Source organism: Bos mutus, chromosome 24 (genome assembly GCF_027580195.1).
Source record: "Bos mutus isolate GX-2022 chromosome 24, NWIPB_WYAK_1.1, whole genome shotgun sequence".
NCBI lineage: Eukaryota > Metazoa > Chordata > Mammalia > Artiodactyla > Bovidae > Bos > Bos mutus.
In genome coordinates, this window is record NC_091640.1 from 20012841 (window position 1) to 20031399 (window position 18559).

Below are 18559 nucleotides of genomic sequence, written 5' to 3' on the forward strand. Positions count from 1 at the left end.
ATTGGGTTGCTTGTTGTTCTGGTATTGATCTGGCTTGTATATTTTGGAAATTAATCCTTTGTCAGTTGCTTCATCTGTGATTATTTCCTCCCATTCTGAGTGCTGCCTTTTCATCTTGCTTACAGTTTTCTTTGCTGTGCAAAAGCTTTTAAGTTTAATTAGGCCCCATTTGCTTTTTTTTTTTTTTTTTTTAATTTCCATTACTTTGGGAGGTGAGTCAAAGAGGATCTTGCTGCAATTGATGTCAAAGAGTGTACTGCCTAAGTTTTCCTAGAAGAGCTTTACAGTTTCTGACCTTACATTTAGGTCTTTAATCCATTTTGAGATTATGTTTGTGTATGATGTTAGGAAGTGTTCTAATTTCACTATGTTACATGCAGCTGTCCAGTTTCTGAGCACTTACTGAAGAGGTTGTCTTTTCTGCATTGTATATTTGTGTTTCCTTTATCTAAGATAAGGTGCCCATAGGTGTGTGGGTTTATCTCTGGGATTTCTATCTTGTTCCATTTGATCTATATTTTTGCTTTTGTGCTAGTACCATACTGTCTTGATGACTGTACTTTGTAATACCGTCTGAAATCCGGAAGATTGATTTCTCCAGGTCTGTTTTTCTTTCTCAAGATGGTTTTGGCTATTTGGGGTCTTTTGTGATTCCATACAAATTGCAAACTTTTTGATTCAAGTTCTGAGAAAAATGCCATTGATAATTTGATAGGGATTGTGCTGAATCTGGGAGATGGCAATGGCAACCCACTGAGTACTCTTGCCTGGAAAATCCCATGGGCAGAGGAGCCTGGTGGGCTGCAGTCCATGGGGTCACTAGGAGTCAGACACGACTGAGTGACTTCACTTTATTTTTTCACTTTCATGCATTGGAGAAGGAAATGGCAACTCACTCCAGTGTTCTTGCCTGGAGAATCCCAGGGACGGTGGAGCCTGGTGGGCTGCCGTCTATGGGGTCACACAGAGTCGGACACGACTGAAGCGACACAGCAGGAGCAGTGCTGAATCTGTAGACTGCTTTGGGTAGCACAGTTATTTCCATAATATTGATTCTTCCAATCCAATAATATGGTATATCTCTCTATCTATTTGTGTCATTCTTGATTTCATTGACCAGTGTCTTATAGTTTTCTGCATACAGGTGTTTTGTCACCTTCAGTTCAGTTCAGTTCAGTTGCTCAGTCATGTCCAACCCTTTGTGACCCCATGAATCACAGCATGCCAGGCCCCCTGTTCATCACCAACTCCCGGAGTTCACTCAGACTCACATCCATCGAGTCAGTGATGCCATCCAGCCATCTCATCCTCTGTCGTCCCTTTCTCCTCCTGCCTCCAATCTCTCCCAGCATCAGAGTCTTTTCCAATGAGTCAACCCTTCGTATGAGGTGGCCAAAGTACTGGACTTTCGGCTTTAGCATCATTCCTTCCAAAGAAATCCCAGGGCTGATCTCTTTCAGAATGGACTGGTTGGATCTGCTTGCAGTCCAAGGGACTCTCGAGTCTTCTCCAACACCACAGTTCAAAAGCATCAATTCTTCAGCGCTCAGCTTTCTTCACAGGTCAACTCTCACATCCATATATGACCACTGGAAAAACCATAGCCTTGACTAGACAGTCCTTTGTTGGCAAAGTAATATTTCTGCTTTTGAATATGCTATCTAGGTTGGTCATAACTTTTCTTCCAAGGAGTAAGCATCTTTTAATTTCATGGCTGCAGTCACCACCTGCAGTGATTTTGGAGCCCCCAAAATAAAGTCTGACACTGTTTCCACTGTTTCCCCATCTATTTCCCATGAAGTGATGGGACCAGATGCCATGATCTTCCTTTTCTGAATGTTGAGCTTTAAGCCAACTTTTTCACTCTCCTCTTTCACTGTCATCAAGAGGCTCTTTAGTTCCTCTTCACTTTCTGCCATAAGGGTGGTGTCATCTGTATATCTGAGGTTATTGAAATTTCTTCCGGCAGTCTTGATTCTAGCTTTTGTGTTTCTCATGATGTACTCTGCATAGAAGTTAAATAAGCAGGGTGACAATATACAGCCTTGACGTACTCCTTTTCCTATTTGGAACCAGTCTGTTGTTCCATGTCCAGTCCTAACTGTTGCTTCCTGACGTGCATACAGATTTCTCAAGAGGCAGGTCAGGTGGTCTGGTATTCCCATCTCTTTCAGAATTTTCCACAGTTTATTGTGATCCACACAGTCAAAGGCTTTGGCATAGTCAATAAAGCAGAAATACATATTTTTCTGGAATTCTCTTGCTTTTTCGATGATCCAGTGGATGTTGGCAATTTGATCTCTGGTTCCTTTGCCTTTTCTAAAACCAGCTTGAACATCTGGAAGTTCATGATTCACGTATTGCTGAAGCCTGGCTTGGAGAATTTTGAGTATTACTTTACTAGCGTGTGAGATGAGTGCAACTGTGTGGTAGTTTGAGCATTCTTTGGCATTGCCTTTCTTTGGGATTGGAATGAAAACTGACCTTTTCCAGTCATGTGGCCACTGCTGAGTTTTCCAAATTTGCTGGCATATTGAGTGCAGCATTTTCACAGCATCATCTTTCAGGATTTGAAATAGCTCAACTGGAATTCCATCACCCCCACTAGCTTTGTTCGTAGTGATGCTTTCTAAGGCCCACTTGAGTTCACATTCCAGGATGTCTGGCTCTAGGTCAGTGATCATACCATCGTCATTATCTTGGTCATGAAGATCTTTTTTGTACAGTTCTTCTGTGTATTCCTGCCACCTCTTCTTAATATCTTCTGCTTCTGTTAGGTCCATACCATTTCTGTCCTTTATCGAGCCCATCTTTGCATGAAATGTTTCCTTGGTATCTCTAATTTTCTTGAAGAGATCTCTAGTCTTTCCCATTCTGTTGTTTTCCTCTATTTCTTTGCATTGATCACTGAGGAAGGCTTTCTTATCTCTTCTTGCTATTCTTTGGAACTCTGCATTCAGATGGGAATATCTTTCCTTTTCTCCTTTGCTTTTTGCTTCTCTTCTTTTCACAGCTATTTGTAAGGCCTCCCCAGACAGCCATTTTGCTTTTTTGCATTTGTTTTCCACGGGGATGGTCTTGATCCCTATCTCCTGTACCATGTCACGAACCTCCGTCCATAGTTCATCAGGCACTCTATCTATCAGATCTAGTCCCTTAAATCTATTTCTCACTTCCACTGTATAATCATAAGGGATTTGATTTAGGTCATACCTGAATGGTCTAGTGGCTTTCCCTACTTTCTTCAATTTAAGTCTGAATTTGGCAATAAGGAGTTCATGATCTGAGCCACAGTCAGCTCCTGGTCTTGTTTTTGTTGACTGTATAGAGCTTCTCCATCTTTGGCTGCAAAGAATGTAATCAATATGATTTTGGTGTTGACCATCTGGTGATGTCCACGTGTAGAGTCTTCTCTTGTGTTGTTGGAAGAGGGTGTTTGCTATGACCAGTGTGTTCTCTTGGCAAAACTCTATTAGTCTTTGCCCTGCTTCATTCTGTATTCCAAGGCCAAATTTGCCTGTTAGTCCAGGTGTTTCTTGACTTCCAACTTTTGCATTCCAGTCCTCTATAATGAAAAGGACATCTTTTTGGGGTGTTATTTCTAAAAGGTCTTGTAGGTCTTCATAGAATCATTCAACTTCAGCTTCTTCAGTGTTACTGGCTGGGGCACAGACTTGGATTACTGTGATATTGAATGGTTTGCCTTGGAAATGAACAGAGATCATTCTGTTGTTTTTGAGATTGCATCCAAGTACTGCATTACAGACTCTTTTGTTGACCATGATGGCTACTCCATTTCTTCTGAGGGATTCCTGCCCACAGCAGTAGATATAATGGTCATCTGAATTAAATTCACCCTTTCCAGTCCATTTTATTTTATTTTACTTTTTAAATTTTATTTTATTTTTAAACTTTACAATATTGTATTAGTTTTGCCAAATAAGTTCGCTGATTCCTAGAATGTCGACGTTCACTCTTGCCATCTCCTGTTTGACGACTTCCAATTTGCCTTGTTTCATGGACCTAACATTCCAGGTTCCTATGCAATATTGCTCTTTACAGCATTGGACCTGGCTTCTATCACCAGTCACATCCACAACTGGGTATTGTTCTTGCTTTGGCTCCATCCCTTCATTCTTTCTGGAGTTATTTCTCCACTGATCTCCAGTAGCATAGTGGGCGCCTACTGACCTGGGGAGTTCCTCTTTCAGTATCCTATCTTTTGCCTTTTCATACTGTTCATGGGGTTCTCAAAGCAAGAATACTGAAGTGGTTTGCTATTCCCTTCTCCAGTGGACCACATTTTGTCTCCTTAGGTAGTTTTATTCCAAGGTATTTTATTCTTTTTGTTGCAATGGTGAACACGATTGTTTCCTTATTTTCTCTGATTTTTCATTTTTAGTATATAGGAATGCAAGGGATTTCTTCTATATATTAACTTTATATACAGACTTTACTAAAGTCATTGATTTGCTGTTATTGTTGTTCAGTTGCTAAGTCGTGTCTGGCTTTTTGTGATCCCATGGACTGCAGCATGCCAGAGTCCCCTGTCCTTCATTATCTCCCAGAGTTTGCTCAGAATGATGTCCACTGAATCAGTGATGCTATTTATCTATCTCATTTTCTGTTGCCCACAACTCCTTTTGCCTTCAATCTTTCCCAGCATCAGGGTCTTTTCCAATGAGTTGGTTCTTTGCACTAGGTGGGCAAAGTATTCCAATGAATACTCAGGGTTGATTTCCTTTAGGATTGAGTGGTTTGATCTCCTTGCAGTCCAAGGGACTCTCAACAGTCTTCTCCAGCACCACACTTCGAAAGCATCAATTCTTTGGTACTCAATCTTCTTTGTGGTCCAACTCTCATATCCGTACATGACTACTGGAAAAAGCATAGCTTTGACTATTTGGACCTTTATCGGAAAAGTGATGTCTTTGCTTTTTAATAGGCTGTCCAGGTTTTTCATAGCTTTCTTTCCCAAGGAGCAAGTGTCTTTTAACCTCATGGCTGCAGTCACCATCTGCAGTGATTTTGGAGCTGAAGAAAACATAATCTGTCACTGCTTTCACTTTTTCCCCTCCAATTTGCCATGAAGTGATGGGACCAGATGCCATGATTGTAGTGTTTTAAATGTTGAGTTTTAAGCCAGCTTTTTCATTCTCCTCTTTCACCTTCATCAAGAGGCTCTTTAGTTCCTCTTCTCTTTCTGCCTTTAGAGTGGTATTATCTGTATATCTGAGGTTGCTGATATTTATCCTGGAAACTTGATTCCAGCTGAGCTTTATCTAGTCTGGCATTTTGTACGGTGTACTCTGCATATAAGCTGTATAAACAGGGTGACAATACATAGCCTTGTTGTACTCCTTTCCCAATTTTGAACCAGTCCGTTGTTCCATGTCCAATTCTATTGCTTCTTGACCTGCATACAGGTTTCTCAAGAGACTTCAAGTGGTCTGGTATTCCCATATCTTCAAGAATTTTTCACAGTTTGTTTTTGATCCACACAGTCAAAGGGTTTAGCATAGTCAAAAAGCAGAAGTAGATGTTTTTCTGGAATTCCGTTGCTTTTTCTATGATCCAATGGATGTTGGCAATTTGATCTCTTGCAACTGTTCAGTGTACAAGTCTTGCAATCTTGGTTAAATTTATTGCTAGGTATTTTATTGTTTTGATGCTGTTATAAATGGAATTGTTTTCTTACTCCTTTTCAGTAGTTCATTACTGCTGCTGCTGCTGCTAAGTTGCTTCAGTCGTGTCCGACTCTGTGCGACCCCATAGACGGCAGCCCACCAGGCTTCCCCGTCCCTGGGATTCTCCAGGCAAGAGTACTGGAGTGGGTTGCCATTTCCTTGTCCAATGCATGAAAGTGAAAAGTGAAAGTGAAATCGCTCAGTTGTGTCCAACTCTTCGCGACCCCATGGACTGCAGCCCACCAGGCTCCTCTGCCCAAGGGATTTTCCAGGCAAGAGTACTGGAGTGGGGTGCCATTGCCTTCTCTGAGGTCATTACTAGTATATACAAATACAATAGATTTTTGTGCTGAATTCTATTCTGAAACTCTGTTAAATTCATTTATTAGCTCTAACAGCTTTGGTGCAATTAGTTCTAGTAGTTTTTTCTTTTTTGCATTCTCTAGGATATTCTCTATATAAAATCATATCATCTGCTAATGCAGTTTAAATTCTTCCTTTCCAATTTGAGTATGTTTTCTTTTTCTTGCCTAATTTTTATATGTCTTCTTAAAAAATAGAAAACTTCCAGTAAAATGTTGAATAGAAGTGGCAAAAGTGGGAATAATTGGCTTGTTCTTGATCTTAGAGGGAAGTCTTTCACGACTGAATATGACATTAGGTGTGGGCTTTTCATAGATGTCCCTCATTATGTTGAAGAAGTTTCCTTCTACTCCTATTTTATTATTGTTTTTATCATGGAGTGTCAGATTTTGTCAAATGATTTTTCTGTGTTAACATGATCATATTTTTTATTTTTATTACTATGGTATTTTTATTATGAAATACCTTTTAATATGATAAACCACCTGTATGATGAATTCTTGGGCTAAATCCTATTTGATCATGATATATAATTCTTTTAATATACTGCTGCATTCAGTTCGCTATTATTTTGTTGAGGATATTTTCATCTATATTCACAATGGTTTTTTGTCTATAGTTTTCTTGTGATGTCTTTGACTTTGCTTGCAGAATAATGCTTCCTCTGCTATATTTTTGGGAAGAGTCTGAAAAAGATTTGTCTTAATTCTTCTTTACTATTTGATATAATTCAGCAGTGAAGCCATCCAATTTTGAGCTTGCTTTTGTTGGGAGCTTTGTGATTACTGGTTTAATCTATTTGCTAACAGGTTTATTCAGATGTTTTGCTTTTCTTAGGTCAGTTTTGGTATTTTGTGTATTTTTAGGAATGAATCCATTCCTAGGTGAATCCATTTCACCGAGGTGTGTTGGCTTTTAGTTGTCTATTATTTGTCTCAACTGTTATTTTTTACCCCAGGTGGCAGTGGTGTTTTCATTTGGCGTTCAATGTTTTCAAGGAATGTCCTACATACAGCTGCTTCTCTGTCTTGAAAAAGTTTACACGTAGGAAAAACAAAGGAGATCTCCATGTATCAGCCCTTTGGGAAATCCACAGACAGGATGAAACAGATAAACACAACTCCTTGAGAATAAGGTCTGCTTCCTCTGGGACCAGTTCACACCTGGAACTCGGCTGTCATCTGTAAGACTGCTGCTATGCTGTAGAAGGGAGTAGGGTGAACATAAATTAAAACTTTGTAAAGTTCTCCTACCATGGTTCAGTGCCCTTTTTCCCAGTTAAGCATTTGCTTGGTTTCCATAAATCATTCACCATCTTCCAGAGCTTTGGTAATGTGGGTTCTGACAGTATGTGCCAGGTTTTTCAGTGTTTCTGGGGAGGGATAAGCTCCTGGAAGTCCCTATGCTGCCATCTTGCTGACCTGCTCCTGATTCATTCATGATGCTAGCATAACTCTAATACCAAAACCTGACAAGGTCATTACCAAAAAGAAAAAGGACGTTATGCACCAATATCTCCCAATCAGTGTAATTCATCACGTTAACAGAATAAGGAAGAAAACACATGATCATCTCAATAGGTGCAGGAAAAAAAAGACTTGATGAAATTCAACACTCATTACCATAAAGGCTCTCAGCAAATGAGGAGGAAACTTTCTTAACCTGATAAAGGGCATTTACGGAAAGCCTACATTTAAATCGTACTTAATGGTGAAAGACAGTCTGCCTTCCCTGTGACACTGGGAACAAGGCATGAGTCCACTTTTACCATTTTATTCTACACGGTTAATAGAATCCTAGAAAGGACAGTGAAATAAGAAGTAAAAGGCATGAAAAGATTGGAAAGAGAGTAACTGTTATGGACTGAATTGTGCTTTCAGCCCCACCCCACCGCCCTCGGCAATTCAAATGCAGAAGTCCTAACCCCCCAGTACAGCTCAGAATGTGACTATATTTGAAGACAGGGCCTTTAAAGAGGTATGTGCTGTGTGCTTAGTCTCTCAGACGTGTCTGACTATTTGTGATCCCCATGGACTGTAGCCCGCCAGGCTCCTCTGTCAATGGGGATTCTCTGGGCAAGAATACTGGAGTGGGTTGCCATGCCCTCCTCCAGGGGATCTTCCCAACCCAGGGATTGAACTCAGGCCTCCCACATTGCAGATGGATTCTTTACCATCTGAGCCGCCAGGGAAGCTCTTTTAAAGAGGTAATGAAGGTCAAATGAAGTCATATGGGTGGCCCATAATCCAGTAAGACTCTGTCCTTATAAGAAAAGGGAGACACACCAAGGATGCACATTCACAGCAAACAGGGCATGTGAGGACGCACTGAAAAGGCAGCCACGTGCAAACCAAGGAGAGAGGCCTCACGGGGAATGACTGGAAAGGAACACAAGGAAGCTTTCATGAATAATGGAAATGCGCTATTTCTTAACCATGTTGGTATATATAAGTGTCAAGGTTTATCAAACTGTACTCTTCAGTCCTATGCAATTTTATTGTACAAAAATTAAATCTCAATTAGAATAAAAGAAACTGAAGAAAAACCCATAGTATTCTTGGCTTTCAAGCAGTGCTTTTTAAGACCCCTTCTTCACTGATATCTCTGATATTACCAATCAATCAACATAAGGGCTTTAAAGGGACCAGCACGTACACTTCTTAAACCACTAAATCATTGTAGGCACTGAGGTCAAAGATCTCATTGATTAGATCCTTGTTGTGGAAAAATAAGGCAAGGACACAGAAAAGAAAACTAATATATATACAGTTGACCTTTGAAGGACGTGGGGGTTAATCCAAGTATAACTTAGAGGTGGCCCTCGGTACAGGCAGTTCTTCCACATTTATAGATTCAACCAACCAAAGACTGTGTAGAATTGCAGTATTTACTCCTGAAAGGATTCCACACGTAAGGGGATTCTGGCAGCTCGACCCTGAGTAGTTTAAGGGTCAACTGTAATGTATTAATTCATTAAACAAATACATTATGAGCGTCTACCATGTGTTAAGCAACATTCAAGGAGACATGGAAACAATGGTGAACATAAGGAGTGCTTATATGCTCTTGGGAGAAGATACAAAACATACATGATAAGTAAGTAAATTATGTAGTATTTTGAGATACTTCTATCGCAGAGGATAGGCAATGTAGAGCCTCTGGCTTAAGAGACTATTCAATACATAGCTACTTCGGCTCTGAATGTTGGTCTCTTGTGATTGAATATCTCAGACTACTGGGAACCAGGAGTAAGATATTGTGGCATTCCTTCTAATGATTAGACATATAATAATAATGCTAATAATAAAAGAAACATAAATAAATGCTCTTTAGGGGCAAGATGGAAATTGTTTCTGTACTTTAGATAATCCCACTTGCTTATTTTTTAAAATCAGGACCTCTATATTAATCCAACATGGATTGCAAAGAACACTTAGATCATTGCAAGCATGAGCTTACTTAGAGGGAGAACTAGGAACTTCAGAGATTATTCCTCACTTGGGATTACTCCTTCACTTCCAGTAAAAGAAAACTGTGTTTGGGAGTCTCTCAGAGAGTCTCAACCAGTGATAGCTGCTGTATATTATATAAACTAAAAAACTTGAGAGACAAAACGCAGGTCACAGTCAATATCATCAGGTAAATCCAATTTACTCTAGGTTCAGTTCAGTTCAGTTGCTCAGTCCTGTCTGACTCTTTGTGACCCCATGGACTGCAGCACACCAGGCTTCCCTGTCCATCATTAACTCTCAGAACTTGCTCAAACTCATGACCATTGAGTCAGTGATGCCATCCAACCATCTCATCCTCTGTCATCCCCTTCTCTTCCTGCCTTCAATCTTTCCCAGCATCAGGGTCTTTTCCAAGGAGTCAGTTCTTTGCATCAGGTGGCCAAAGTATTGGAGTTTCAGCCTCAGCATCAGTCCTTCCAATGAACATTCAAGACTGATTTCCTTTAGGATGGACTAGTTGGGTCTCCTTGCAGTCCAAGGGACTCTCAAGAGTCTTTTCTAACACCACAGTTCAAAAGCATCAATTCTTTGGCGCTCAGCTTTCTTTATAGTCCAAGTCTCACATCTATACATGATCACTGGAAAAACCATAGCTTTGACTAGATGGACCTTTGTTGGCAAAATAATGTTTTTGCTTTTAAATATGTTGTCCAGGTTTGTCACATCTTTTCTTCCAAGGAGCAAGCGTCTTTTAATTTCATGGCTGCAGTCACCATCTGCAGTGATTTTGGAGCCCACCAAAAATAAAGTCTGTCACTGTTTCCATTGTTTCCCATCTATTTGCCATGAAGTAAGTGAGGGGACTGGACAGCATGATCTTAGGTTTTTGAATGTTGAGTTTTAAGCCAGCTTCTTCACTCTCCTCTTTCACCTTCATCAAGAGGCTCTTTAGTTTCTCTTTACTTTCTGCCATAAGGGTGGTGTAATCTGCATATCTGAGGATATTGATACTCCTCCTGGCAATCTTGATTCCAGCTTGAGCTTCATCCAGCCTGGCATTTTGCATGATGTACCCTGCATATACATTAAATAAGCAGGGTGACAAAATATAGCCTTGATGTACTCCTTTCCCAATTCTGAACCAGTCCATTGTTTCATGTCTGGTTCTAACTGTTGCTTCTTGACCTGACTTCTTAGGAACCAGGTAAGGTGTTCTGGTATTCCCATCTCTTGAAGAATTTTCCACAGGTGCTTGTGATCTACACAGTTAAAGGCTTTGGTGTAATCAATAAAGCAGAAGTAGATGTTTTTCTGGTATTCTCCTGATTTTTCTAACTGCCAGAACTGAGTTTGAGTGTCTCCTGTGGAGGTATGGGTCAGTATTGGCCTGCCGCAGGGGCAGGGGCTCTGGGTGCAGCTACCTGGGTCACACAGCCTGTGGCATAAACCCTCTTGGAGGAGGTCACCATTAACCCCACCATAGAGCCGCCGAGCAGACAACCCACAAACTGCAGAACAATTAAACCAAAGAAATTCTTGCACTGTTAAGGAAGTTCTAGGACCCACAACAGATTTCCCAACCTGGGGATCTGGCAAAGGGACTGAGAACCTCCAGGGAATTTGACTTTGGAGGCCACCAGGATTTGATTACAGAACTTACACAGGACTGGGGAAACAGACTCTTGGAGGGCACAAACAAAACCTTGTGCACACCAGGACCCAGGAGAAAGGAGCAGTGTCCCCACAAGATACTGACCCAGACTTGCCTGTGAGTGTCCAGGAGTCTCTTGGGAGGTGTGGGTTGGTGGTGGCCTGCTGGCAGGGTCAGGGGCACTGAGTGAGATAGTGGGTGCACCGGACCTTTTGAAGGAGGGCGCCATTATCTTAATTACCTCCACCATAGTTTGGTCTCAGGTCAAACAGGGAGGGAACACAGCCCCACCCATCAGCAGAAAATTGGATTAAAGATTTAGAACAAGATCCATTAGAACAAGACCCAGTTTCCTCCAGTCAGTCTCTCCCAACAGGAAGCTTCCATAAGCCTCTTATCCATATCAGTTAGAGGACATACAGAATGAAAACCACAGTCAGTCTAGGTTCAGCTTTTCTCAAACTCTCTCAAAGTGTTAAGGGGAGTGAGAAATTGATGACAGAGAAACAAACAGGAGCTAACTCTAAATGTAGTACTGGGCTTTGGAATGGCTTTCCAGCCTGATTCAGGAATGAGAATCAGTGATTGTTCAGGAAGGAGAGGGTCTAGGCAAGCTAGGAAAGAATAAAAACACTGCTGAGTAGGGAGGAAAAAAGAAGAATGAAGAGTGGGTATTTTAAAATTTATGCTTTTGGCTTAAAAGTTCTTTTTCTTAAATTATGATTTTTTTTAATTGGAAGATAATTGCTTTACAATATTGTGTTGGCCTCTGCCAGCTTAAAAGTTCTTGATTCAAGTCTGGATTTTCCATAGTAAGTCTCCTTGTTCCACAGAGCTCAATAAAGGCAACTAAGAACATTCCAAGCATTGATGATTGGAAAACAATTTACATCTCAAGCATAATTCTGACAATACTGTACTGTACTGATATTTTCACAATCACAAGGTTATTTCTTGAGATAAGAATCAGGCCTTTTTTTTTTTTTTTTTTTGAACGTGTTTGGTATTAATAAAGTTGACAGAATTGTGAGGCGGATAGAAGAGGTAAGGGAGTAAGAGACTGATAATAAAGATTAATGGTCCTGCAGTAAATGTCCTATGTAGTACTTAATGATTAAAGGACAACAAAAGTAACAAAGGATATGAAACAGAAGAATAATATGTTTAAAAATTCAGACACGCTAAAGGGGGGAAAGCAATTAAGGAGATGCTAAACCCAGCAGTGTAACTTAGGCAATTAGTGTTAGGTCGTTGGCCTTATGCTAAACAGGGTGTCTGATCCTGCCACAGCACACCTGGGGAAAGTCCGTCTCTCACTGCAAATGCCAGTGCAACAACCTTGCCCTGTACTGTGATCTGTGTGTACCACCAGCCCTGCAACGGGCAGAGCAGCTCCAAGGGGCAACTTCAGCTCCTCAGTGATCAGCTATACCATCATTGTGCTTTTCTCTCCATATTAGAATAAAAGAAGGGAAAAATACAAGACAGCATTTCTTGCGAGTAGAAGAAAAAGTTAATAATTGCTGTGAATACCTTGAAGCAGAACTCTTTTAAAAAGATGAAAAATTTTCTATTTTTCTCACTATAATGCAATAATCCTCCCCCACAACCCCTCAAAAAAGGGGGAAGGAAAAAAAAGAGTAATGAAAAAAATAAAACCATGAGTGAACTGTGCCTGGAAACTGCAGAATTGTAACAGCTTTCTCTTGGTTAAATTGATTGGTCTAGTAACATTATAAAATGACTATTAGGATTCATTGTGCACAACAGAAAGTGCTGAAATGTCAGCAGACTACACAGCAAAAAGTAATGGGTTCTGAATCCCTGTTAGTCAAAAATGATTTTGTTTCAAATTAGAAATTGATTTTTTTGGGGGGTGGGCACAAGCCCTTTGTAGACTTCTGGCTTCTGTAGCTGGGCCTGGGAGAGATTAACCTCCACAGCGGGGCTGGCCTGATGACACCTTTTCTCAAAGTGCCTTTTCAATTGCAGCTTTCTAATGTTGCTGTGGTCTCAGCCAATAACACAAGTTATTTGTCCCTTTGCTATTACACTAAATTTTTCTCATATTGCTATTTTATTTTAGTGCCGACACACAACACAAGTTTGTTGTCAGTTTAACAGAAGACTATGTTGAGCCTTGCAGTGTAACCGCCACAGCGATTTCGATTGGTTCTCCACTCTCCAAAGTGCAGTGACTCAGAACAGAAGAAGCCAAAAGTAAGAATGTCCCATCTCTGAAGGATGACTAATAGACAAAGTAGACAAGATTCCATCTCAGATACAAAGTCTCCTCAGTTTCATTTCTGTTTCTGGTAGCAAAGTCTAAAAAGACAAGAGTTGTTCTAAGTTGTCCTAAAACAGTAGAAGTCTGCAGAACTTTTGTCCTATATCAAATGAAATGTACCTTTGCTCTTTTTTCAAACTGTGGATAGTCTCCCTTTTGAAACTTGGACTAATTACCTTCTTTTAATTATCTGGGAGAGGACTAAATGGTTTCTAGATTAATCATAATTAAAACCAAAAACGTGACAAAGCTGGCAGTTGATGAGGAAAGGCAGGGAGTAGTATACCTATAAGATCTCATAAAAGTAAAGTATTAGTTGCTCAGTGGTGCCTGACTCTTTGCAACCCCATGGACTGCAGTTCTTCTGTCCATGGAATTCTCCAGACTAGAACATTACAGTGGGTTGCCATTTCCTTTTCCAGGGGATCTTCCCAACCTAGAGATTGAACCCAGGTCTTCTGAATTGCAAGTAGATTCTTTACCATCTAAGTCACCAGGGAAGCCCCAGGAAGATCTCATAAAGCACTGTACAATTCTTAAATAAATAGATGTGAGAGTGACTAGAGAGATTATGAGAAATTGGTTGGTTAACACTAGCAGTGGACAGTGCTAGCTAGCCCAGTAAAAAGAGGTAAACAAGGAGGAAATTGAGGTTAATGGTTGTGAACAGGCAAGAAAGATGTCTGGGAAAGAGGAGTGAACAGAAGTGGGCTCTGAGACCTTTTGGGGCCCTTTGCTTTCTGCACATCTTCTGACCAATGAAGCTCAGACTTGTTCCATTCTGTCCCAGAGTCCTTCCTTTAATGATTCCAGGAGAGATTAAACCAAAAGCCACTTCAGAAACAACTGGGATATGAAATTAAATTTAACTGCTTCACTTAATATTCCATATAGTTATTTATAACTGATTTCTTTTAAAATATCTACCACATATAAAATAGAAAGAATTACTGGTACTTCAAAGACTGCTAGGCAATACAGGCTTAAGACTTATGAGGTTCTGTTTTAGCCACAATGACCTCTCTTCCACCCTCCTCATATTTCCAGTTAATTGAGGATTAATTGCAGTTGTTAGAGTTTACTTTCCCAGCAAAGATTTATGTTAAATTTCTGGTCCTTTTTATTCATTTTAAGTATTATTTTGTGTCTATGACCATGCTAAAGCTGAAACTCCAGTACTTTGGCCACCTCATGCGAAGAGTTGACTCACTGGAAAAGACCCTGATGCTGGGAGGGATTGGGGGCAGGAGGAGAAGGGGACGACAGAGGATGAGATGGCTCGATGGCATCACCGACTCGATAGACATGAGTTTGAGTAAGCTCCGGGAGTTGGTGATGGACAGGGAGGCCTGGTGTGCTGAGATTCATGGGGTCGCAAAGAGTCAGACACGACTGAGCGACTGAACTGAACTGAACTGAACTGAACTGATGACCATATTTACTGCTGAATAATTCTTACAGTTGGCTGCTTGCAAAAAGAGGGACACATTAGACAGTTTCTCGTGAGTCCTCTAAGAGAACTGTTGATGCAATTCACTGATCCAGGAGACGTGCCACCTGTGGCCTTGCAGGTGCATGCTGGTTTGTAACACGTTTAACTCTTGCTCCAGGGTTACAGGAAACCATCTGGAGTTGATGGCTAGCAACCACTAGCAACCTGGCCCCCAAAGCTTCCCATTTTGCTACTGCAGATGCTGAGCTCACCTCTTTGGGATCGACATGCATCTTTCTTCTGACTTGTCCACAGGGCATCATCTTCCATCTGTGACTGAAACCCAACTGTCTTCTTATCCCTTCTACTTGCTCCACTGTTAGTGGAGTCTTGGCACTTTTTGCTGGACGGTGATGTTCCAAGTGTCCAGTCATCATGCTCTGACTTCAATAAACTGAAAAGAATAAACATGAATGAGCTATAGAGAGCACAGAAGGGGGAATGGATCACACACACAAAAAAGCATATAAATTTAGCATGAGTTGAAATACAATTCATGGCAGTAGAAACTTTTTCTTATTTTTTTATTGATATATAATTTAAAAATTTTACTGAAGACCTGTTCTGTGTCCTGCCAAAACAACTCTGGAGTTGTGGTTCTTATCCTCAAAAGTTTATATTTGGAGTTGGGGAAATAAGAGTCAGACTCATGAAACTGCTAATAAAGCCACAGACTATGACTAAGAACCAGAGTATCTGTAGAAATAAAAAGTGTGCTAAAACAAGACTTGCATAACTAAAATGTTTCTGAGTACTAAAAATGAACATAAGGGATTAAAATATCACCAGTTTGCTTCAAAATGCATTTGTGTTTCTCGTTTTCGATTGTTATGGCATTTATTATGTACTCAGAGTATATGAGGAATAGTACTACAATGCATGTGGGAGAATTGGTCTCTGTCCTCATATAATTTCATTATAAAGTCAACAAGGCAAGTATGGAGTAAAAGAAATTTTAATGAAAATAAACACACATGCATGTGTTTTTCTCTCTAGTAAAATATGCTCCCACCATTAGCACAATTCCTCTTGGAACATTTTATTTTTTAGAGAGAAATGTTATCATGATGTGCATCTCTTACTACTCTACCAGTCCCTTCCTTCTAACTATCACGAAGCTCACCGCAATCTCGTGATACTTTCGTTTTGTCTTGCCTATGACCATAAACAATGTGGAAATTAAAATGAAGAAAAAGAATTTATTCAAAGAGTAATATTCTAAAAACTAGAATGTTTAAACTTCCCAGAAGGAGAGGCAATCCCTAGACTAGAACAAGTTGATGGAGTATTACTGGATCCATTATGAATTCCACGAGGCCCTTGACCAGGATTCAAATGACATAAACCCATCAGAGTCACTGGGCTTGTTTTGTGTGGATCAGAAATTTTCGTAATGTTTGCTCACACCATAATTTATTAATAAAAGTCCATATATTACATAGCTTTATGTTCAGAGTGGTATAAAGAAACTAAAACTGTTAGCAGTATGGTTTTATATGGGCATAAAGCAGTGTATTAAATTTAGGAGCTTAAGTTTTTTTTACCAGAACCCAAGGGTCACTTTTCCTTATTGACCTGCCAATGGACGTGTATCTTAGCTCATAAAACTTCTTTTCATGCGGCAGGAAGATAGGCAGAATAAAACTACATCATTGTGAATGTAAGATAAATTTACCTCAACCCAGAAGTCCCAAATCCTGGCAAATTCAACAACTACATCTCTACTTGTTCTTACAGTAAAGTTAACATCACCAAGACTACTGGATTTCCCTAAGTCATACATTCTCGGTCACTCACGCTCCCAATACTAGCCAGTGTTGATCATTCCCAATACTGAATCCTCCTTCCATTTTACACAGAGGTTTGTCTGTACCTTTATTCCAAATCCCATCCCAGGAACCTGGATTCTAATTTCTCTGAAATAAAGATGATTAAACAAGAATTTTCTTCTTTCATTTACTTCCAAATTTACCCATCTACTATTCTTCTTTTAACATCTCTGAAGAGGGGGCTTCCCTGGTGGTTCAGTGGTAAAGAATGTGCCTGTCAATGAAGGAGACACTGGTTTGATCCCTGATCCAGGAAGATTCCACATGCCGTGCAGCAACTAAGCCCGAGCACCACAACTCCTGAGCCTATGCTCTGCGTCGAGAAGCCACTGCAGTGAGAAACCTGCACGCCACAACTAGAGACCAGTGCCTGCTTGTCACAACTCGAGAAAAGCCTGTGCAGCAACAAAGACCCAGCACAGCCAAAAGCAAAAATACAGTTATAAAAAACCTCAAAAGAAAATCATGCCTTTCACTCATGCTCCTGCTACCATTTGACCTATGCTCTCTGTGACTACAGCCTGCCAGTCATCTCCTTTTCTTATCGCTTACAAACTTCTCTGTGCTTTCCCAGGATTACAAATAAGACTGGATGTTTCATTAAAAATCAAAACCTAAACCTAAATCCAAAAACTGCTCCCTTAAGTGGGAAAGTTACAGTAATACTCAGTGTCAGAGAAAGTGTGGGCACGAGGATTTTATTATAGTCCTGGGGAAACTGCAAATTGGGATAACCCTTTGGTGAGTGATGTGTCACTACAAGATAAAAGTGCACCTACCCTCTTACAACTGTACTTTTAAGAAGTTACCCCACAGATTACATAAACGACAGCGGAATTAGGAAAGTCTCTCACTCTATATACAAAAACTCCTAGAAGAAAACAGGCAGAATGATCTTTGACATAAACTGTAGCAATATTTTTTTTTTTTTTTGGATCTGTCTCTTAAGCAAAGAAAATAAAAACAAAAATAAGAAAGTGGGACCTAATTAAACTTATCCCTGGAGGAGGAAATGGCAACCCACTCCAGTATTCTTGCTTGCTCACGGACAGAGGAGCCTGATGGGCTACAGTCAACGGGGTTGCAAAAGAGTCAGACATGACTTGGTGACTAAACAACAACAGCAATTAAACTTAAAAGCTTTTGTACAGCAAAATAAACCACTGAAGAAACAAAAGACAACCCACCAAATGAGAGATAGTTGGTGGAAATATAATCACTATTTTACAAATAACTTGGGCTTCCCTTGTGGCTCAGAATCCATCTGCAATGCAGGAGACCTGGGTTTGATCCCTGGGTTGGGAAGATCCCCTGGAGAAGGGAAAGGCTACCCATTCCAGTATTCTGGCCTGGAGAATTCCATGGACTGTATAGTCCATGGGGTTGCAAAGACTTGGACACGACTGAGTGACTTTCATTTCAGTTCACTTTTAGATGAAACATAATCTATAAAAATTTTGAGTCACTATGTCACACAGCTGAACTAATACAATATTGTAAATCAACTATACCTCAATTAAAAAAATAAATAAATGAAAAAAGAGAAAAAAAGAATGAGATAGTTCTCTACACCACTGTGAATAAACTTCATGACATAGTATACAGTTAGAAAAAAGCAATTTGCAATAAAAGAAGGTATACTGTGATCTCATTTTTGTAAAAAAATATACAAAAATATTTTTTAAGTTCTGGATGGATAAATAACAAACCAGAGAAGTAGAAACAGAGTTACCAAGGGAAAGATTTCTATAATTTATATTTTTCTGAATACTTAAATTTCTTACAAAATGCATGTATA

The 18559-nt window shown here is 40.0% G+C and overlaps 1 protein-coding gene across 5 annotated transcripts in view; it reads right to left on the reverse strand.

Moving 5' to 3' along the window:
• The window catches only part of KIAA1328 (KIAA1328 ortholog), a 416288-nt gene that overhangs the window by 71523 nt on the left and 326206 nt on the right, over positions 1–18559 (reverse strand). For 4 of the 5 annotated variants that reach the window (XM_070361544.1, XM_070361543.1, XM_070361547.1 and 1 more), the window contains one exon: positions 15145–15326. In XM_070361544.1, coding sequence (XP_070217645.1) covers positions 15145–15326 — 182 coding nt within the window. Of the gene's footprint in view, positions 1–5984; positions 7251–15144; positions 15327–18559 lie in introns of those variants that run through there. The other variant, XM_070361546.1, reaches the window with a different exon arrangement.